Source organism: Trematomus bernacchii, unplaced genomic scaffold (assembly GCF_902827165.1).
Source record: "Trematomus bernacchii unplaced genomic scaffold, fTreBer1.1, whole genome shotgun sequence".
Lineage (NCBI taxonomy): Eukaryota > Metazoa > Chordata > Actinopteri > Perciformes > Nototheniidae > Trematomus > Trematomus bernacchii.
In genome coordinates, this window is record NW_022987597.1 from 996461 (window position 1) to 1016460 (window position 20000).

Here is a 20000-nt window from a genome sequence, read left to right on the forward strand (position 1 = left end):
ACACAGAGACACACACAGACACACACACACACACACACACACACACACACACACACACACACACACACACACACACACACACACACACACACACCCACCACACACACACACACACACACACACACACACACACACACACACACACACACACACACACACACACACACACACACACACACACACACACACCACACTTTATGCTACTGTATATGTTGGACATCATGTCTTTTCTACAGTGACCACATGTCTTGGGGTTATTGAGGATGCTGAGTCATTTCTGACATGTACAGGATCCATAATGTCAGTTTTAACCAGAAAGAATCCATATCTGTTCTCTCTGTGTGGGCTGATCCACCATGAGGAGTGTTGGACACAGAGAGCACAAGATGAACGTTATCATCTCGACTGTGGAACCTTATTTTCCAATAGATAAGCAATCTGTCCAATCCAAATGATCCAGAGTCCCCTTCAACTACCAAATGGACCCACAGCTAATACTGCTAATTGTGTAAATGCACAATTCAAGTTATCATCCAGCAGTTTCTATGTGCTGGAGACCCTAATATACATTTCTAAGATAACACTTTGGGGGTCTCAACATCTCCAGGTTCACTTCCAACTAAGTGGTTTTCTCCCCCAAAAGAGGTGTGTGACTTTACCTCTGCTGTCCTCCGCTGGCTCTCCTTCAGACAGCAGCTTCTCCAGGTGAGCCCCGAGGTCCTGGAACCCCAGAGGCTTCCTGCAGGGGGGGGGGGGGGGGGGGGGGGGGGGGGGTGATGTTAATACTAGACCGTATAATAGAATAGTAATAGTAGAAAACATATCTATTTCTAGTTTTGTAATTACCAACTGCACTGACGAACACATGTACAATCACTTATTTATTGACTTGTCATTAATGCCAGAGGGGAAATTCAGTTTTTCACTCTGGTGCTGTTTTACATTTTACACAGACCCGAAATACAGTCACTCACACACACACATACTTTTACATTTCACATTTTGTATTCATGTGTAATGACTGTTAACAATGCTGCTGTGATAAAATCAAGTATAAATCAATTATATTGTTGTTCTTACAGATCAACTCCCGAAAATATAAATTATACAAATTCTTATTAAAATATTATTTTTTGCCCACGATTCAAACGTCATGCTTATATTTAGCTTTAAACTTTAATCTCAACGCGACTCCAGACAGCTGCTGTTCACCCAGAGAAGTGTGTGTGTGTGTGTGTGTGTGTGTGTGTGTGTGTGTGTGTGTGTGTGTGTGTGTGTGTGTGTGTGTCTATGTATAGAGAGGCTGGGGGTAACATGAATCTGTCTGGCTTAAGGAGGTCAGGGTCACACACACACACACACACACACACACACACACACACACACACACACACACACACACACACACACACACACACACACACACACACACACACACACACACACACACACACACACACACACACACACACACACACACACACACACACACACACACACACACACACACACACACACACACACACACACACACACACACACACACACACACACACACACACACACACACACACACACACACACACACACACCTTTTTAGGAGTTTCTGCTCACACTTTCTCGCTGTGTTTCAAGTCTAGTTGTTTTTTTAAACGTTTTCACAAAACTCAAGATTGTTTTGTTTTTAATTTTCCACCTTTGCACTTATTTATATTTTAAAGCGGGGTACTTCTCCGACTTTTACACACAAAATATTGAAATGGAATTTCAAGATTTAAAAAAATGTTCCGACTTTGCGCTCAAACTTTTTATGCAATATTTTTTTTTCTGAGTCTCTCGTTGTTTCCATGCAAACTTTTTAATGTGTTGATTCATTCCCATTTCTCTGCCTTTGCACTAAAACTGTCATGCAACATTTCAAGAATTGTTTTGTGTTTTCTTACAATTTTCCAGACAAAATAATACAAGATTAGATTGTTAAAGACTTCACTTTTCCACTTAGGTTGCGGTCGAATAGTCCATTTAGGCCCCTAGGTTCAATTCTCACAAAACACAACATCCCCTTCCACTGTTACGCTGACGATGTACAGATCTATCTGCCTCTCAATTCAAATGTCAACTCACTACAGCAGCTGATGGACTGCTTAGCAGAGATTAAATCCTGGCTGAGACAAAACTTCCTCAACCTCAACGAGAGCAAGACTGAGGTCATCTTTTTTGGACCCCAACCTCCAGCCTCTCCGGTTGATATTCTGGGCTCTATCAAAAAAAACATCCTCCCCTCTGTCATGAACCTTGGAGTGACATTCACCAGCACTTTTAAATTTGATAAGCAGGTCAGCACCGTAGTCAAGACCTGCTTTTTTAAAATAAGACTATTGGCCAAAACCAAGTCGTATTTATCTTTTAATGACTTAGAAAGGGTTATCAACGCCTTTGTAACCTCGAGACTGGACTATTGCAACGCTCTGTATGTGGGTATGGACCAGGCCTCAATTAAACGCCTGCAGCTAGTGCAGAACGCAGCTGCACGTTTGCTGACTGGCCACAAAAAGCGTGACCACATCACCCCTATTCTGGCCTCACTGCACTGGCTTCCAGTTCGGTTCAGAATAGATTTTAAAATCCTTTTATTTGTTTTCAAAGCCCTAAATGGGCTGGCTCCGGCCTATATAGCTGAACTCCTCCAGCGCTACACCCCAGCCAGAGCTTTAAGGTCTGCTGACCAGCTGCTGCTGATAGTGCCCAAGACCAGGCTCAAAACCCGAGGGCACCGAGCCTTCTCAGCAGCTGGCCCTAGGCTCTGGAACACTCTGCCCCTCCATGTGAGGTCGGCCCAGACCCTAGGGGGTTTAAAATCCACATTAAAAACACACTTCTTCTCTCTGGCCTTCTAGTCAGAGCGGAGCACGACTCCTGACTTTTCCCTGTGTGTGATTTTTTATTTTTGCTGTTGTATTTGTTGTAGTGTTTTTATTGTAAAGTGTTTTTATTTATGTACAGCACTTTGGCTCGACCAAAAATACAGCCATCCCATAATTACAGATGTAACGCTGAAGAGGCAGAGAGACATTTCTAGATCTCTTTTTGTAGTTTTTTTTTTAGACTTTTCCACGATTTCAGAATTTTCAGCGATCTTTTTAGGAGTTTCTGCTCAAACTTTCTCGCTGTGTTTCAAGTCGGTTTCATTTCTAGTTGTTTTTCTAAACGTTTTCACAAAACTCAAGATTGTTTTGTTTTTAATTTTCCATCTTTGCACTTATTTATTTATATTTTAAAGCGGGGTACTTTTCCGACTTTTACACACAAAATATTGAAATGGAATTTCAAGATTTAAAATTTTTTTCCGACTTTGCGCTCAAACTTTTTATGCAATATTTTACGTTTTTTTCTGAGTCTCTCGTTGTTTCCATGCAAACTTTTTAATGTGTTGATTCATTCCCATTTCTCTGCCTTTGCACTAAAACTGTCATGCAACATTTCAAGAATTGTTTTGTGTTTTCTTACAATTTTCCAGACAAAATAATACAAAATTAGATTGTTAAAGACTTCACTTTTCCACTTAGGTTAAAAATCGTTTTAAAAATGTGCTATATAAATAAAACTTGATTTGATTTGATTTAGCTTAGGAACCTTCCTAACGGAGTGAAATGACCCGGAAGTACCTCTGATGAAGCCATATCTAGGAGCTTATATCATTTAATAGTTATCCATTTATCTTATTGTTCTTTTTGGTTTATATTAAATCTTCCTTTGAATTCTTACTTAAGTTTATCAAATAAGTTGTACTATGCCTCTGTTTTGTAAAGGCAGCCTTTGGGCACCGGGGGGGGGGGGAAGACCTGCTCATTATAAATCTGGGAAACAGGTGGCAGTGCACAGCGCACCCGGTAGGCCTATGCTTTTTTACCATCGGGTAAGAACGAAGAAAAGTGCTTGTATATGTGTATAATAATTTGCACTAAAACGACTTTTGCTCGGACCTTGATTTTTACCCAGAGCGGAGTTACCTGAGGGAGGCCAGAGCAGGGCCCTGATTGGTGGAGGGGGGGAACACATGGTGCAGGTAGTCACTCAGAAGCTTCTCGTTCACGATGCCTGACAGAAAGAGAGAGAGAGACTCAATCAGAAACAACTACCATAATAATCTGGAGACTGTTTCATAATGACTGATTATATAATTAGGTTCCCACCAGGTAGACAAAGCCTCTGAATGTGAAGCAGCTCGATGTAATGAACTCTGAATGGTACAAAGTGTGTTGTGTGTCTTCTCTAGATCTCATTACAGCACTTTTATAAAGACAGGTGAAACTTTGATGTGACAGTTTTGTTAGAAATTCATCGATTAAGTGCAGTCCAATTCTGGCCTCACAACACTGGCTTCCAGTTCGGTTCAGAATAGATTTTAAAATCCTTTTATTTGTTTTTAAAGCACTAAATGGGCTGGCTCCGGCCTGTATAGCTGAACTGCTCCAGCGCTACACCCCAGCCAGAGCTTTAAGGTCTGCTGACCAGCTGCTGCTGGTAGTGCCCAAGACCAGGCTAAAAACCAGAGGGCACCGAGCCTTCGCAGCAGCTGGCCCTAGGCTCTGGAACACTCTGCCCCTCCATGTGAGGTCGGCCCAGACCCTAGGGGGTTTAAATCTACTCTTAAGACACACTTCTTCTCTCTGGCTTTCTAGTCAGAGCGGAGCACGACTCCTGACTTTTCCCTGTGTTTCTTTTTAAATATCTGTTGTCATTTATTGTCTTTTATTGTGATTATAGTAATGTGTTTTTATGTGATTGTAGTTATTACATGTACAGCACTTTGGCCCGACCAAAAATCGCTTTTAAATGTGCTTTATAAATAAACCTTGATTTGATTTGATTTGATTTGATTGAGTATCACTCACCTGTAGATCTGGGTTTGTCTGTGTCTGAAGCCAGTCTGTAGTTACGGCGCGTCAAAGCCGTGCCGCCGCCTTTAGAGCTCATACTGTCCCACCTGGAGACACCTGGAGACACCTGGAGACACCTGGAGACACCTGGAGACACCTGGAGACGCCTGGACACGGACACCTGGAGACACCTGGAGACGCCTGGAGACACCTGGAGACACCAGAGTGTAGGAATACTCTGTTACAGTAAAAGTCCTGCATTCAAAATGTTCCTCAAGTGAAAGTAGAAAAGTATGATCATCAAAATATAGTGAAAGTAGAGACAGTAAAAGTAGTCATTGTGCAGATTGGTCCATTTCAGAATAATATATATGATATGTTTATAATGATTGATCATGAAAGTGTTCTCAAAGCTGGTAAAGGTGCAGCTAGTTTGAATGACTTTGTATACTGCAGGGTAGCTTGTGGATTTACTCCAGGTGGAACTAAAGTCTGATTTAACACTTGATTAGATTTCACATCATTCATCCAGATCTCTATATATTATTTAATACACATTATGATAACAGAAGAGTGAGTCAGTCACATGAGGCAAATCAAACCTCGGCTGTAGAGCTAGTCGAGTCTTATCTTTATATGAAACATTAAACTGGATAAACATGAATTAAAGGTTCTCACGTATCAGAATCCTTTTATTTGTCCTGCAACGGGGAAATGTACATTATTACTACATATATAATAGTGATGTATATATTACTGACATATTAACCCTGTGAAGCCGGACACGTCAAATAATAGCCAGAAATTGAAGTGTTAATTGCACCTTTTGTAAAAAACTGTTAATGCTAATGAGCATGCACAGAAATAAAGGGTCAGTTCTCCAGGCCAAACTCAATGTGATGTGGTCGTGTGTTTTTTCTGTCCGTTACAACTAGCTAAAGATGATGCTTACAAACTACTTTGGTTGACTGCAAACGTGGAGACTTCTGCTGAATATGATGTCTCACGCAACAGGTTATGGGCCCAGTCAAGGAGGCCAAAGGTGGTTTAAGTTGTTATTCGACGGTGACGAGAAACACTTTGAGTTATGGGAGACGAGGTTTATTCACGTCTTTGAGAAGGGCCGAAGAAAATATCAGTGACGGGTTGCAGATTGCCACGGTAGTGAAGGGGTTACCGGACTCATTCAACCCGTTTGTCGTGCACGTCACTCGAACCAACGACCGTCTAACGTTCGGTGAGTTCAAGGCAAAACTGCGGAGCTATGAGAGCACTTACAAGTATAGGACGAGTGACATGAATGCGGACGAGGACGGCGTCATGAGGACAAGCGGGGCGAGGACACGAGGACGTGGAAGAGGGAAGAACATGGACTTGGCCGACACAGAATGTTACACATGCGGAAAGATGGGGCATATGGCTAGGACATGCCCTAACGAGATCCAAGCGAGGCGAGAGGAGCGACGGTGGGACACGCCACACCGAGGAAGGGGGCGAGGCCGAGGGCTGGGCCGTGACCAGGCGAAGATGGCAGACGGAGACACGGAGGATGATACCGGTGCATCATTCTTTTTCAAGATAAGTGACTGTCAGAATCAAGTAGGAAATAAGAGAGGTCTTATGGTCGACTGTGGTGCCACGACGCACATGATTAATGACCCGGCGAAGTTTAAGACAATCGATAAGAGCTTTAGACCCGAGGACCATGTGATAGAGCTGGCAGATGGAACGAAAACGACCGGGATGGCGAAGATGAGGGGAGAAGCCGAAGTTGTTCTGCTAGACAGCGAGGGACGGCAAGTGAAAACGAGGCTCAAACGAGCGCTTTACATCCCATCTTTTCCACAGGACGTTTTCTCCCTGAAAGCAGCGGCAGCCAGTGGAGCTGAGGTCCGCTTCAAGGACGGTGATGATTGGCTGATTCATCAGAACGGTACCAAGTTTAAAATGGATGTGTATGGTAGGCTATATTACCTTAGCACAGTAGAGGATGAATTTACTGATGATGGTTGTCATGACATCCAGACATGGCATAGAATACTTGGTCATTGTAATTTTGAGGATGTGTCTAAACTAGAGAAAGTGGTTAAAGGTATGTCGATCAAAGGGAAACATGACATGTCTAACCATAACTGTGAAATATGTACGCAGGGAACATTTACTCAAAGCAGAAACAGGCAGGCAGATGTAAAAGCTAAGACAGTACTGGAGCTAGTACATACAGACCTATGCGGCCCAATAGAACCAGCAGATAAAGACGGGTATGCAATAGCATTTACTGATGATTATAGTGGGATGATTTTTACATTAAGTGCATAAGATCTGACAACGGTACTGAATTCACCGGGCATGAGTTTCAAACTTTACTTAGGACGAAAGGGATAAGGCACGAGACAAGTGCACCCTACTCACCTCACCAGAACGGTACTGCCGAGAGAGGTTGGAGGACCTTATTTGAGATGTCACAATGCATGCTATTATGGCGCATTTCCACTGCAGCACGTAGCACGGTTTAAGCGTGCCGTGCCAAACCCGGACAGTTTTTGGTTGCGTTTCCACTAGGGGTAGTTCTGGCTAGCGGGTACTTTTTCACAGTTTTTCTGGCTCGACAAAATCCAGGTTGTTTCCGGGCCAACAACCGGGCTGAGTATGCTAAACTAGTGAGAGAATCGCTGGCAAGGGCGCTACAACAGTGGTTCTCAAACTTTTTCTGTCAGGCCCCCCCTTTGGAGAAAAAAAAAAGTTCTTTCCTATGAGAGCTGCTCCGGAAATTGCAGTACCGCCGTTTGGACACAACGAATATTGGGCACAGAGTCCGGAGCACTTCCTGGGGGCTTGGTTACAACTAGCTAAAGATGATGCTTCCAAACTACTTTGGTTGACTGCAAAAGTGGAGACTTCTGCTGAATATAATGTCTCACGCAACAATTTGGAAACCTCTAGCAATAGCATTTTGGGCATGGATCATTTGAATTGTTATAGGTGGCAGAGTGACAGAAAATGTCTTCAACTTATGGGATTCCCCCTCAATTTCCACTTGTTGTGTATTTTTATATATCAGATGTGATACACATGGTCTCATGGGGTTAATAAAAGAACACAATAAGTTAAAATAAGTGGATAAGTATGATGGTAAACAAGGAACAGTATATTGGACATTCATTCCTGCTATTTTCTAATGAAAACGTACAAAACACTACGCTTGTATTTCTATGTAATGTGTTTGTGCATAGCATCTCTGTGGACATACACTGGTTATTAATAGCTTTAAATGTTGAGTTGTGACGTGATCGTGTTGTGTTTGTTGTTGTTGACTTGTTACTGCCTTGCTGTTTGTGCTATACGTTAGGACCCCTTTAAAGGAGATTGTTTATCCTGAATGAAGACATGTCAGTTGATCCAGTCTAAACATAAACACTGCCCACAGAGAGGCCATGATGAACCAATACATTCTCCCAGCAACTAAACAGTAAATAAATACAAACGTAGTGTTTTGTGATTCAACAACATGTACAGTTAACAGAAGAAGACGTGTTTAAACATCTGAAAGGAGTTCATATCAGTGACTGTGAAGCATCTCAGAGCTGAGGGGCTACATGGAGCTAGCATGCTAACGGCTCCCCGACAGAAACATACTGTTGTGTTGCTAACGGCAGCTAGCATGCTAACGGCTCCCCGACAGAAACAGACTGTTGTGTTGCTAACAGCAACTAGCATGCTAATGACTCCCCGACAGAAACAGACTGTTGTGTTGCTAACAGCAGCTAGCCTGCTAACTGAACACCTACCTTCTCTGGTTTCTCCTGCGGCGGTTGTTCTCTATAATATATACGAATAAAGATAGGAGGTGTTTTTTTCTGTCGCGATGAAAGAAGAGCTGTTTTTATTTTTTACCACAACAGTCAACGCCTCTAAGCTACGGAGCGCCACGAGGTACACAGTTAGGAGCGGCGCTGCAAAACGCGAAACGTAAAATCAGAAATCTTTATTTATCCCAGAGGCTAAAAGTCTAACAAAGTACTAGAGGGGGGAGAAGTACTCTGATGTTGTACTTGGTAAAAGTAGAAGTACTCAGATCTTGTACTTGAGTAAAAGTAGAAGTACTCTGATGTTGTACTTGGTAAAAGTAGAAGTACTCAGATCTTGTACTTGAGTAAAAGTAGAAATACTCAGATCTTGTACTTGAGTAAAAGTATAAGTACTCAGATCTGGTACTTGAGTAAAAGTAGAAGTAGTCAGATCTTGTACTTGAGTAAAAGTAGAAGTACTCAGATCTTGTACTTGAGTAACAGTATAAGTACTCAGATCTGGTACTTGAGTAAAAGTAGAAGTAGTCAGATCTTGTACTTGAGTAAAAGTAGAAGTACTCAGATCTTGTACTTGAGTAACAGTATAAGTACTCAGATCTGGTACTTGAGTAAAAGTAGAAGTAGTCAGATCTTGTACTTGAGTAAAAGTAGAAGTACTCAGATCTTGTACTTGAGTAAAAGTAGAAGTACTCAGATCTTGTACTTGAGTAAAAGTAGAAGTAGTCAGATCTTGTACTTGAGTAAAAGTAGAAGTACTCAGATCTTGTACTTCAGTAAAAGTAGAAGTACTCAGATCTTGTACTTGAGTAAAAGTAGAAGTACTCAGATCTTGTACTTGAGTAAAAGTAGAAGTACTCAGATCTTGTACTTGAGTAAAAGTAGAAGTACTCAGATCTTGTACTTGAGTAAAAGTATAAGTACTCAGATCTGGTACTTGAGTAAAAGTAGAAGTACTCAGATCTTGTACTTCAGTAAAAGTAGAAGTACTCAGATCTTGTACTTGAGTAAAAGTAGAAGTAGTCAGATCTTGTACTTGAGTAAAAGTAGAAGTACTCAGATCTTGTACTTGAGTAAAAGTATAAGTACTCAGATCTGGTACTTGAGTAAAAGTAGAAGTACTCAGATCTTGTACTTGAGTAAAAGTAGAAGTAGTCAGATCTTGTACTTGAGTAAAAGTAGAAGTACTCAGATCTTGTAGTTCAGTAAAAGTGGAAGTACTCAGATCTTGTACTTGAGTAAAAGTAGAAGTACTCAGATCTTGTACTTGAGTAAAAGTAGAAGTAGTCAGATCTTGTACTTGAGTAAAAGTAGAAGTACTCAGATCTTGTACTTGAGTAACAGTATAAGTACTCAGATCTGGTACTTGAGTAAAAGTAGAAGTAGTCAGATCTTGTACTTGAGTAAAAGTAGAAGTACTCAGATCTTGTACTTGAGTAAAAGTAGAAGTACTCAGATCTTGTACTTGAGTAAAAGTAGAAGTAGTCAGATCTTGTACTTGAGTAAAAGTAGAAGTACTCAGATCTTGTACTTCAGTAAAAGTAGAAGTACTCAGATCTTGTACTTGAGTAAAAGTAGAAGTACTCAGATCTTGTACTTGAGTAAAAGTAGAAGTACTCAGATCTTGTACTTGAGTAAAAGTAGAAGTACTCAGATCTTGTACTTGAGTAAAAGTATAAGTACTCAGATCTGGTACTTGAGTAAAAGTAGAAGTACTCAGATCTTGTACTTCAGTAAAAGTAGAAGTACTCAGATCTTGTACTTGAGTAAAAGTAGAAGTAGTCAGATCTTGTACTTGAGTAAAAGTAGAAGTACTCAGATCTTGTACTTGAGTAAAAGTATAAGTACTCAGATCTGGTACTTGAGTAAAAGTAGAAGTACTCAGATCTTGTACTTGAGTAAAAGTAGAAGTAGTCAGATCTTGTACTTGAGTAAAAGTAGAAGTACTCAGATCTTGTAGTTCAGTAAAAGTGGAAGTACTCAGATCTTGTACTTGAGTAAAAGTAGAAGTACTCAGATCTTGTACTTGAGTAAAAGTAGAAGTACTCAGATCTTGTACTTGAGTAAAAGTATAAGTACTCAGATCTGGTACTTGAGTAAAAGTAGAAGTACTCAGATCTTGTACTTGAGTAAAAGTAGAAGTAGTCAGATCTTGTACTTGAGTAAAAGTAGAAGTACTCAGATCTTGTACTTCAGTAAAAGTAGAAGTACTCAGATCTTGTACTTGAGTAAAAGTAGAAGTACTCAGATCTTGTACTTCAGTAAAAGTAGAAGTACTCAGATCTTGTACTTCAGTAAAAGTAGAAGTACTCAGATCTTGTACTTGAGTAAAAGTAGAAGTACTCAGATCTTGTACTTCAGTAAAAGTAGAAGTACTCAGATCTTGTACTTGAGTAAAAGTAGAAGTACTCGGATCTTGTCAAAATATAGTGAAAGTAGCGACAGTAAAAGTAGTCATTGTGCAGATTGGTCCATTTCAGAATAATATATATGATATGTTTTATAATGATTGATGCACAAGTGTTCTCACACATGTTATGTTTAAATATTCTAATGATGTTGTACTTTTGGTGAGTAGTGTATTGAAAACATGTTTTAACGAAATTAAAAACAAAGGAAATATATATTGTGTTAATCTTTATTGTTCAGATGCCGTCAGGAGGTCCATTTATGCTCAATTCATAAATACATTTAAAAAACGAGGATGTAATCATTATTATTTTTATATCTTTTTATATTTATTTATATAATATTTATTATTATTATTATTACTAATAATAATAAAGAAGGTTATTTTTTTCAAATCCTCGTTAATTTAGATTAATTATTCATTAATTACCACTGTTATAAAGTCACCATGCTGTCTGAATTTGAATGTGGTCTGTGCTTAACAGTAGCTGCTCAAAAATAGACCTTCCATTTGTTTGTCTGTGATTGGCTGATGATATTTTACTGCTCTCTGATTGGCCCGTCGCAGACCCGCCTGTGGAAGGTTCCATTTCAGAAGAAAGGGGGATGGAGGAGAATTTCCGCGACATTAAATGATTATTTCAACCAAAAGAACGAAGCCTGTTACCTTCTATTCGGTTATATGTAAAGATATTATTAATTCAATAATTATTAATGTGAACAAGAGTTGACTATAGCCGGGAATATGACTTTTAAAAACGGCTCCTCCCATCCCCAGGGACGGTAACTATTGTCCGGTCAGGAGTCACAAGCAGCTCAGACTTTAACCTGAGATCTGATCAGGTATCGATCCGCGTACAGCTGTAGTTCCCAGGTGTGTTCCAGGACCTACTTCTTCATCTTTCTGCTCACCTGTCAGAGAGACATGCTGCGCGCGAGGGCGGCTGTGAGCCTGTCATGGAGGGGGTAGGCACGCACGCTCACACACACACACACACACACACACACACACACACGAGACTCCTTCAAGATGTCAGTTAGCTAATGCTAAGCTAACAGTGCTAACCTGACGTAAACACTCTCAAGATCAGAGTTGGTTCATAAAGTATTAACTCTTTAACAGCAGCTAGTCTCAGGTATTTATACAACAGCATGTATAACATGAACTCCTGGAACCAGACTACAGCCTCCTCCACTAGTTAACTACTACTGGGGTTTAATGTGTTAACTACTGGGGTTTAAAGGGTTAACTACTGGGGTTTAAAGGGTTAACTAGTCAAGTTTATTTATATAGCACATTTAAAGCAACCTCAGTGCTTTCCAGATTTAAAATAAGACGATCAACAATCAATGAAAGAATGAAGACATAATTATACACAGAGGGGTTTCAGCAGAGTTTCAAAGTGCTCAGGGGACTGTGCAGCTCTCACCTGAACAGGTAGGCTCTTCCAGCCCTAATGACCCCTACTGAGAAGACCTTAAACCTGGAAGAGGGTTCAGTGCTCTGGTGGCTTTAAAAGCTCGGATAAATAAGAAGGTGCCAAATCGTTTACACATTTAAAAACAATAAGTAAAACCTGGAATTGGATCCTGAAATAAACAGGAAGTCAGAGCAAAGAAGCATTTTGAATGACTGGTCCAGACCAACTCACAGGGAGTTACCCTGAGAGACCTGTAGTCTTTTGGATCCTGTTGTATCTTTGACGTTTTTTTGACATTTACATTGTTAAAGCTTAATTAAAGAGACAAAATATACACTATTACATAAAGGGCATGCGCATAATTATTATTCCACATTTCCAAAGTACACATTCAGGTAAATAGAGGAGGCAGCAGTGTTTATACAATAAGTCAGATAACAGAGGTACATTATATATTACTGAGAGCTACTAACAGATTCAGGAGGCAGTAATAATAATAATAATTTTAACAGGAACATTTTTGCACAACAGTGGAGCCACATGTGACCTGGTTTCAGAGTATGAACTAGTTACCTTGTTGGACTAGAGGAAGGTTGAATGTTCACGAGTTAACTATTCATGCAACTGCAGTGGGGATTACATATTATTTGATGCTCGCTAACAGACTCGGGTTGTTTTAACTTTTTAAAGTTCACTAGTGAGGTTTACAGTGGGTCTGTTCTGCTGTTTAGCTTCTTCCCTCTCCTGTAGAGTTTCATCTGGGACATGAACCCGGCGACCCTGCTGGTTCCAGCTCGATCCAGTTTAAAGTTAAACACTGTGCCTGGTGTGTCAGGGCCATCTACACAAGGTCACAGCAGGGGGGGGGGGGGGCAGCTGGAGGCCTGAGAGGATTTCTCACCATGTCAGTGCTGCTACTGGGGTTTAATGGGGTTAAATACTGGGGTTTAATGGGTTAACTAGTGGGGTTTAATGGTGTTTAATGGGTTAACTAGTGGGGTTTAATGGTGTTTAATGGGTTAACTAGTGGGGTTTAATGGTGTTTAATGGGTTAACTAGTGGGGTTTAATGGTGTTTAAAGGGTTAACTAGTGGGGTTTAATGGGTTAAATACTGGGGTTAAATACTGGGGTTTAATGGGTTAACTAGTGGGGTTTAATGGGGTTAACTACTGGGGTTTAATGGGGTTTAAATAGTTAACTAGTGGGGTTTAAAGGGTTAACTACTGGGGTTTAATAGGGTTTAATGGGTTAACTAGTGGGGTTTAAAGGGTTAACTACTGGGGTTTAATGGGTTAACTACTGGGGGTTTAAAGGGTTAACTACTGGGGTTTAATGGGGTTAACTAGTGGGGTTTAATGGGGTTTAAATAGTTAACTAGTGGGGTTTAAAGGGTTAACTACTGGGGTTTAATAGGGTTTAATGGGTTAACTAGTGGGGTTTAAAGGGTTAACTACTGGGGTTTAATGGGTTAACTACTGGGGTTTAAAGGGTTAACTACTGGGGTTTAAAGGGTTAACTAGTGGGGTTTAATGGGGTAACTACTGGGGTTTAAAGGGTTAACTACTGGGGTTTAAAGGGTTAACTAGTGGGGTTTAATGGGTTAACTAATGGGGTTTAATGGTTAACTAGTGGGGTTTAATGGTGTTTAATGGGTTAACTAGTGGGGTTTAATGGTGTTTAATGGGTTAACTAGTGGGGTTTAATGGTGTTTAAAGGGTTAACTAGTGGGGTTTAATGGTGTTTAAAGGGTTAACTAGTGGGGTTTAATGGTGTTTAAAGGGTTAACTAGTGGGGTTAATGGTGTTTAAAGGGTTAACTAGTGGGGTTTAATGGTGTTTAAAGGGTTAACTAGTGGGGTTTAATGGTGTTTAATGGGTTAACTAGTGGGGTTTAATGGTGTTTAAAGGGTTAACTAGTGGGGTTTAATGGTGTTTAAAGGGTTAACTAGTGGGGTTTAATGGTGTTTAAAGGGTTAACTAGTGGGGTTTAATGGTGTTTAAAGGGTTAACTAGTGGGGTTTAATGGTGTTTAAAGGGTTAACTAGTGGGGTTTAATGGTGTTTAAAGGGTTAACTAGTGGGGTTTAATGGTGTTTAATGGGTTAACTAGTGGGGTTTAATGGTGTTTAAAGGGTTAACTAGTGGGGTTTAATGGTGTTTAAAGGGTTAACTAGTGGGGTTTAATTTTCAACAATCATCATATACAGTACAGTAATTGTATGCATCAAACTCAAATAAAACACAAACTGAAATACATTTGTTTCTTTTATGGAAAAAGAGCAATATATATATACAACCAGATATATTCATAAAAGATAAATTATAATTGTAAAAAAATGGAAAAAAGTAATGTAAAGTGTTTTTCATAATAAAACAAGACTGGCTCATCTTACTGTAGATGCTGACCTGGCCTCACAGCACATGTCTGCATCCTGTGTTGGCCTAACTGGCTCATCTTACTGTAGATGCTGAACTGGCCTAACTGGCTCATCTTACTGTAGATGCTGAACTGGCCTCACTGGCTCATCTGGGCTGAATGCCATGCATGAAAGGTGCTACATTATTATCACTCTTTCACTCTGAGACTCATAGGACTAGGGTTAGATCATTTCTGAGCTAACGAGCTCTGAAGAGATCAAAGGTTTGCATTGTTCTGAATGAGAGATAAACCTCTTACATGTGAACGTTTTGTGGAAGAACGATAACAGATGTCTGTGAAATTTCAAAACGTGAAGCATGTCAAGGAAGTTGAGTATCTGAAGTGTAATTTTTGTGTACTTTCGGGTTAATAATGTGGCCTTTTTGGCAGTTTAACTAAAGGTGTGCGGCTGCTGCTGTGAGGAAATATCTGCCTGAAATTACAATGGGCTTTAATGGAGACATGTTGAACGTTTTTGTCACTTCATGCCCTCAAGAGGCATTTTGTTTAATTATTTTGCTTAATTATTTCATTTTTCAAGCTACGAGATGTTTTCCTACGTTTATCATGAAAAATTATGTCTCAGGAATGTAGGGTTTGGGAATTATGGCAGTTTAAAAAAAAATATGAAGGCACATTTCAAACTGTCCTACCCTCTAGCTGTGACATCACGCACTCTAGTTAATGTTACAATCTGAAGAAAGCCTCTTTACCAAGGTCTGAACAATGTTTAATATCTCTAAAAGTAAGAATCAGATTTAAAAGTTGAGTTACACGGATAATGTCAGAAAGATGTGTAACATTTTAAAGTTGGAATGAGGTTTCTGAGTGAAAGTATGAATGAACAGTTAGCAGTTCAAGTCGCATGAAGATTGTTCAAGTCTGAAGAGTTTCTCCATTGACTTCAATGGTTAAAAATGTGATGAATTATGGGATGTATCTCTGGAATTATGAAAGTTATGAATAATCCAAATGATAGCCATCGATTCCCGACCGAGCTGAACGTTTTGATGTTTGAACGGAGTTTCTGCGATGTGGAATGCAGGAGGAGAAGAGGTGCTAAATTCCGGCGGAATAATAATAATTTTGTCCGTCGAAGAACAAACATGTAGTGATAGTGTGAAAATAAATACCAAGAGTGACATGAGTTAACCTCTGAACCGGTGAATGGTCATACATACAGATATGTTTAAAGGTTCAATATATGTGCATTTAAATGTGCCTATATATATATATATATATATATATATATATATATATATATATATATATATACCAGTTTCCTGTTTGTGAGGTCGTTAATCTCCCGTCTGTCTGCAGGTTGAAGACGTTCCCCTCTGCAGGCGTGGAGGTGAAGAACGAACCCATCCTCAGCTTTATAGAGGGGAGTGAAGAGAGAGAGCAGCTGCTGAGGGTACACACACACACACACACACACACACACACACACACACACACACACACACACACACACACACACAGAGACACACACACACATATGAGGTGTGATTTGTGCCAAAGAGCGAACTCACTGAGCAGACAATCGTGTCGGTCGTCGTCTACCATGCCGTGAACTATGCCGCGAGAGAAGTAACGTGACACTCTCGTCGCCACCCCTCTCGTCTGCGTCTGAAGTTACTTTACTTAGTTATCACCAAATAACCCAGTAATGTTGCAGCTATGTTGCTGTTCAAGCTAGACTCTATTTCAATATAGTTTTGGTATTAAAATAATGTTACACCTCTTGTATGCCCTGAATGCAAAAACAACCACAGACAAGAATATATATTTTTAATTATCAAAATGATAACAAAGGCTGAAAAAACAGGAGAACCTGTGTTCCCTTGGTCTCCAGGAGAAAACTGCATATCACCAAGTTTTCATATAGTTTTGTGTGTGAAATAGATCGCTGCAGTGAACACGACTTTATGTATTTGTTTATGGTTTATTTGATTTGGAGGGATGCAGTATACATAGAAGTTCAGAGAAGAGGCAACCCCTATTGTTTATTTCATTTCATTTCAGCACCATGGCAGAGGCAAATATAGAGTTAATGTGCGGAGATTATAATGTCCCGTTTACTAAAATATGTAGGCGATTGTTTTATGATGTTGAGTTGACAAAATAGTCACTGTGCTACATTTAGCTGCACTCAAGCATACATCTGAAGACAAGAGTTGTGTCCCCCTTTGGCCACAAGGGGGAGTATATATATATATATATTGTATATATATATATTTTGTATAGATGTTGCAACTATACAGAGCTTTGGCAATACTATATGTAACTGAGGTCATGCTAATAAAGCTATTGAATTGAATTGAGTATACCTTTAGTGAGCTGTCAGGAGGAAACAAAGGTTCGCCAACACATTGCACTCTAATGCTGAGAAAGTACAAAGACGTGAAACGATGAGCTGCAATGTCTGTGTATCTTTGAAGAATGCCAAGTAAAGGAAGAAAGTAATAACTCGCACTGAGTCTTAATACATTACTTTATTTCTATTATATAACAACACTATCCAATGATGTATTATGTTTGTGTTACACACACCATTAACCTATACAACAATAGGGAGCCCTGGCTCAAGGACGGACAACACAAGGACACCACATGATTATTTTCCAATTACAGTATATTTATTTAAAGAGTAACTCAATTGTGATATCAGTTAATCAGTAATGTGTGTAGCGTACGGGTGTGTGATGTGTCAGCAGGGCCGGACTGGGACCATAGGTCAGGCCGGGAATTATACACCCAGCCAGGCCACTACTAGTTTAGTTTGGGGGAGTTTTGCTGGATGTATCGTCAATATTTACAACGTTGCTGCCCGTAGTGATAGCCCTACCGTTTGAATCTACTACTTACATAGAAACATATGGACACAGGATATTGTTAAAAAAAGTGTGCATATGTATTTGGGAACCTTTCCATGTGAACATGTTTTATTTGGGGGTGGACCTCAAATGGATTAAACTGTGATCAATAACTATAGTAACTTATTGAGAGAACATGAACATAGCTTGCTTATACTGTTGTCATTACATTTCCTTTGTTCAGTGTTTTCATAGACATAGCCTATTGAAACAGTTTCCTCTGCACCTGCCAGTTCTGTCCACTGAGCTCTGCATCTCTCCCTCAGGGTCATCACCATCAGCATCATCTGATAGTGGAACTGAATAAGGAGAACATGTAATCATTACATTAACAACTATTTATGAAATAACATTATTCAAGAACATACATTATGCAACACTTATGTTATCACTTAGTTGACCCTGTATTTGCATGGCCTAATACCATAATGAGTGTCTCCCCTTTAGACAACACAACCATCTCAAGTGATTCCCTCACAGTATGAGGGGTTTGTAGCCCCACAGTTAGCTGCAGTCTAACGGTTATATTACATATATTTGCCTTGAGTAACATTAAGGACATGTTTGGGTTTTGTGTAGCCTTATAGTCTCCAGTCACACAGGGCCTGCCACTAACTTAGCATTGGACTGAGAAACTGTTTTGTTGACAGTCGATGTGCACATCAGGCTACAATATAGAAAGAAATGTGGCTCATAATGTTCGCTCACTTACTTTCTGCTTCGTCATTCTATACCATACGGGGGGTTCTGAATAAATCAGTGATTTTAGCACATTTCACTGCCTTTTGCTGCAGGGTGGGGGTCCATCCTTCCACAATAATGAACCTTGCTGTCAGTTTCAGTCGGTCCAGTCCACACTAATGTAAACAGCAGCGCGCTGGTCTCGTGAGAAACGGAGAGAGGAACAACCAATCACATCTTCATTATTCTCCTGAAATGTAAATGTGCCCATTCGCTAGTCTGACACATAGACTGTATATAAAGGTCTGGTCTGACACAGAGACTGTATATAAAGGTCTGGTCTGACACATAGACTGTATATAAAGGTCTGGTCTGACACATAGACTGTATATAAAGGTCTGGTCTGACACATAGACTGTATATAAAGGTCTGGTCTGACACATAGACTGTATATAAAGGTCTGGTCTGACACATAGACTGTATATATAAAGGTCTGGTCTGACACATAGACTGTATATAAAGGTCTGGTCTGACACATAGACTGTATATATAAAGGTCTGGTCTGACACATAGACTATAAAGGTCTGGTCTGACACATAGACTGTATATAAAGGTCTGGTCTGACAGGTGCGTGGTTCTCACTGCGCTTCATACCGGTGCAACTTTGAACACCTTCAATATATGCCACATTAATGGATTTGGCCTGCAGTCACCGCATCTGGGCTGAATTAAACACGTATTATTTTAGTCCTGTGTGTTTATTAGAGGCCATGTCAGCAGGCCACATCACATCATGCCAGCGCTGCGTTCACAAGACATACAAGCCACAAACTGGCAATCGAAACATGCTACAACTCTTATTAATCCCCGTACCGGACAATTGTTATTTGTTCCAAACCGGATTTCGGTTCCCGACCCTCATCACATCCCCAGCCACAGCCTTGGTCTTAACCGGTCTTGACATAAAATCTGGAGTCCTATAGGTCTGATACAGAGACAATACGAAACCAAATGCAGTCGATTCCGAGACCAATACCGTTAAAAAGTGGTCTGGAGACCGGTCTCGAGTACAACACCAGCAAATATTCTCATACTAATGATTATTCCCCTCTCTTCTGATACCAATACTGTGCCGATGAGAAAGTGTACCTGTAACACTCTCCAAACTACTGTAGGAGCGGAATCATTCGAAAAATATAATATAGGATAATTCTATACACAATGCTAACGGAGGCGACACGTACGTTATTCACACGCTTATGTACACGTACGTTATCAACACGCATATCTAAGATGGCACTTTCAAAGCTACGCCGCCGCCACGTGAGTGCGTACTTTGAACGCACCTATGATACGTCGCCGTGACGTCTGACGTCTGACAACGTCGTGACGTCGCCTGTATCGTACGTCAACCCATTCACAATTGATGGAGGCGTTGGCGCACGTTGACACGTCAGTTCTCCGCTCAGTGAGCTTAGTTATCTGTTCTTTGGCACAAATCACACCTCA

At 40.3% G+C, this 20000-nt stretch overlaps 2 protein-coding genes across 2 annotated transcripts in view; one reads left to right on the top strand and one right to left on the bottom strand.

Annotated features, from left to right (window-relative positions):
• Positions 1–8768, bottom strand: part of LOC117482497 (E3 ubiquitin-protein ligase RNF123) — a gene marked incomplete in the record, with an annotated part of 111170 nt that extends 102402 nt beyond the window's left edge. Inside the window, 4 exon segments of the mRNA XM_034130584.1 lie at positions 660–739; positions 4011–4098; positions 4896–5091; positions 8669–8768. Of these exon segments, the coding sequence (XP_033986475.1) occupies positions 660–739; positions 4011–4098; positions 4896–4977 (250 nt within the window).
• A 3112-nt stretch (positions 8769–11880) lies between these two features.
• Positions 11881–20000, top strand: part of aldh4a1 (aldehyde dehydrogenase 4 family, member A1) — a 19005-nt gene continuing 10885 nt past the window's right edge. Inside the window, exons 1-2 of the mRNA XM_034130580.1 lie at positions 11881–12061; positions 16255–16348. Of these exons, the coding sequence (XP_033986471.1) occupies positions 12021–12061; positions 16255–16348 (135 nt within the window). The 5' untranslated portion in view covers positions 11881–12020. The remainder of the gene's footprint in view (positions 12062–16254; positions 16349–20000) is intronic.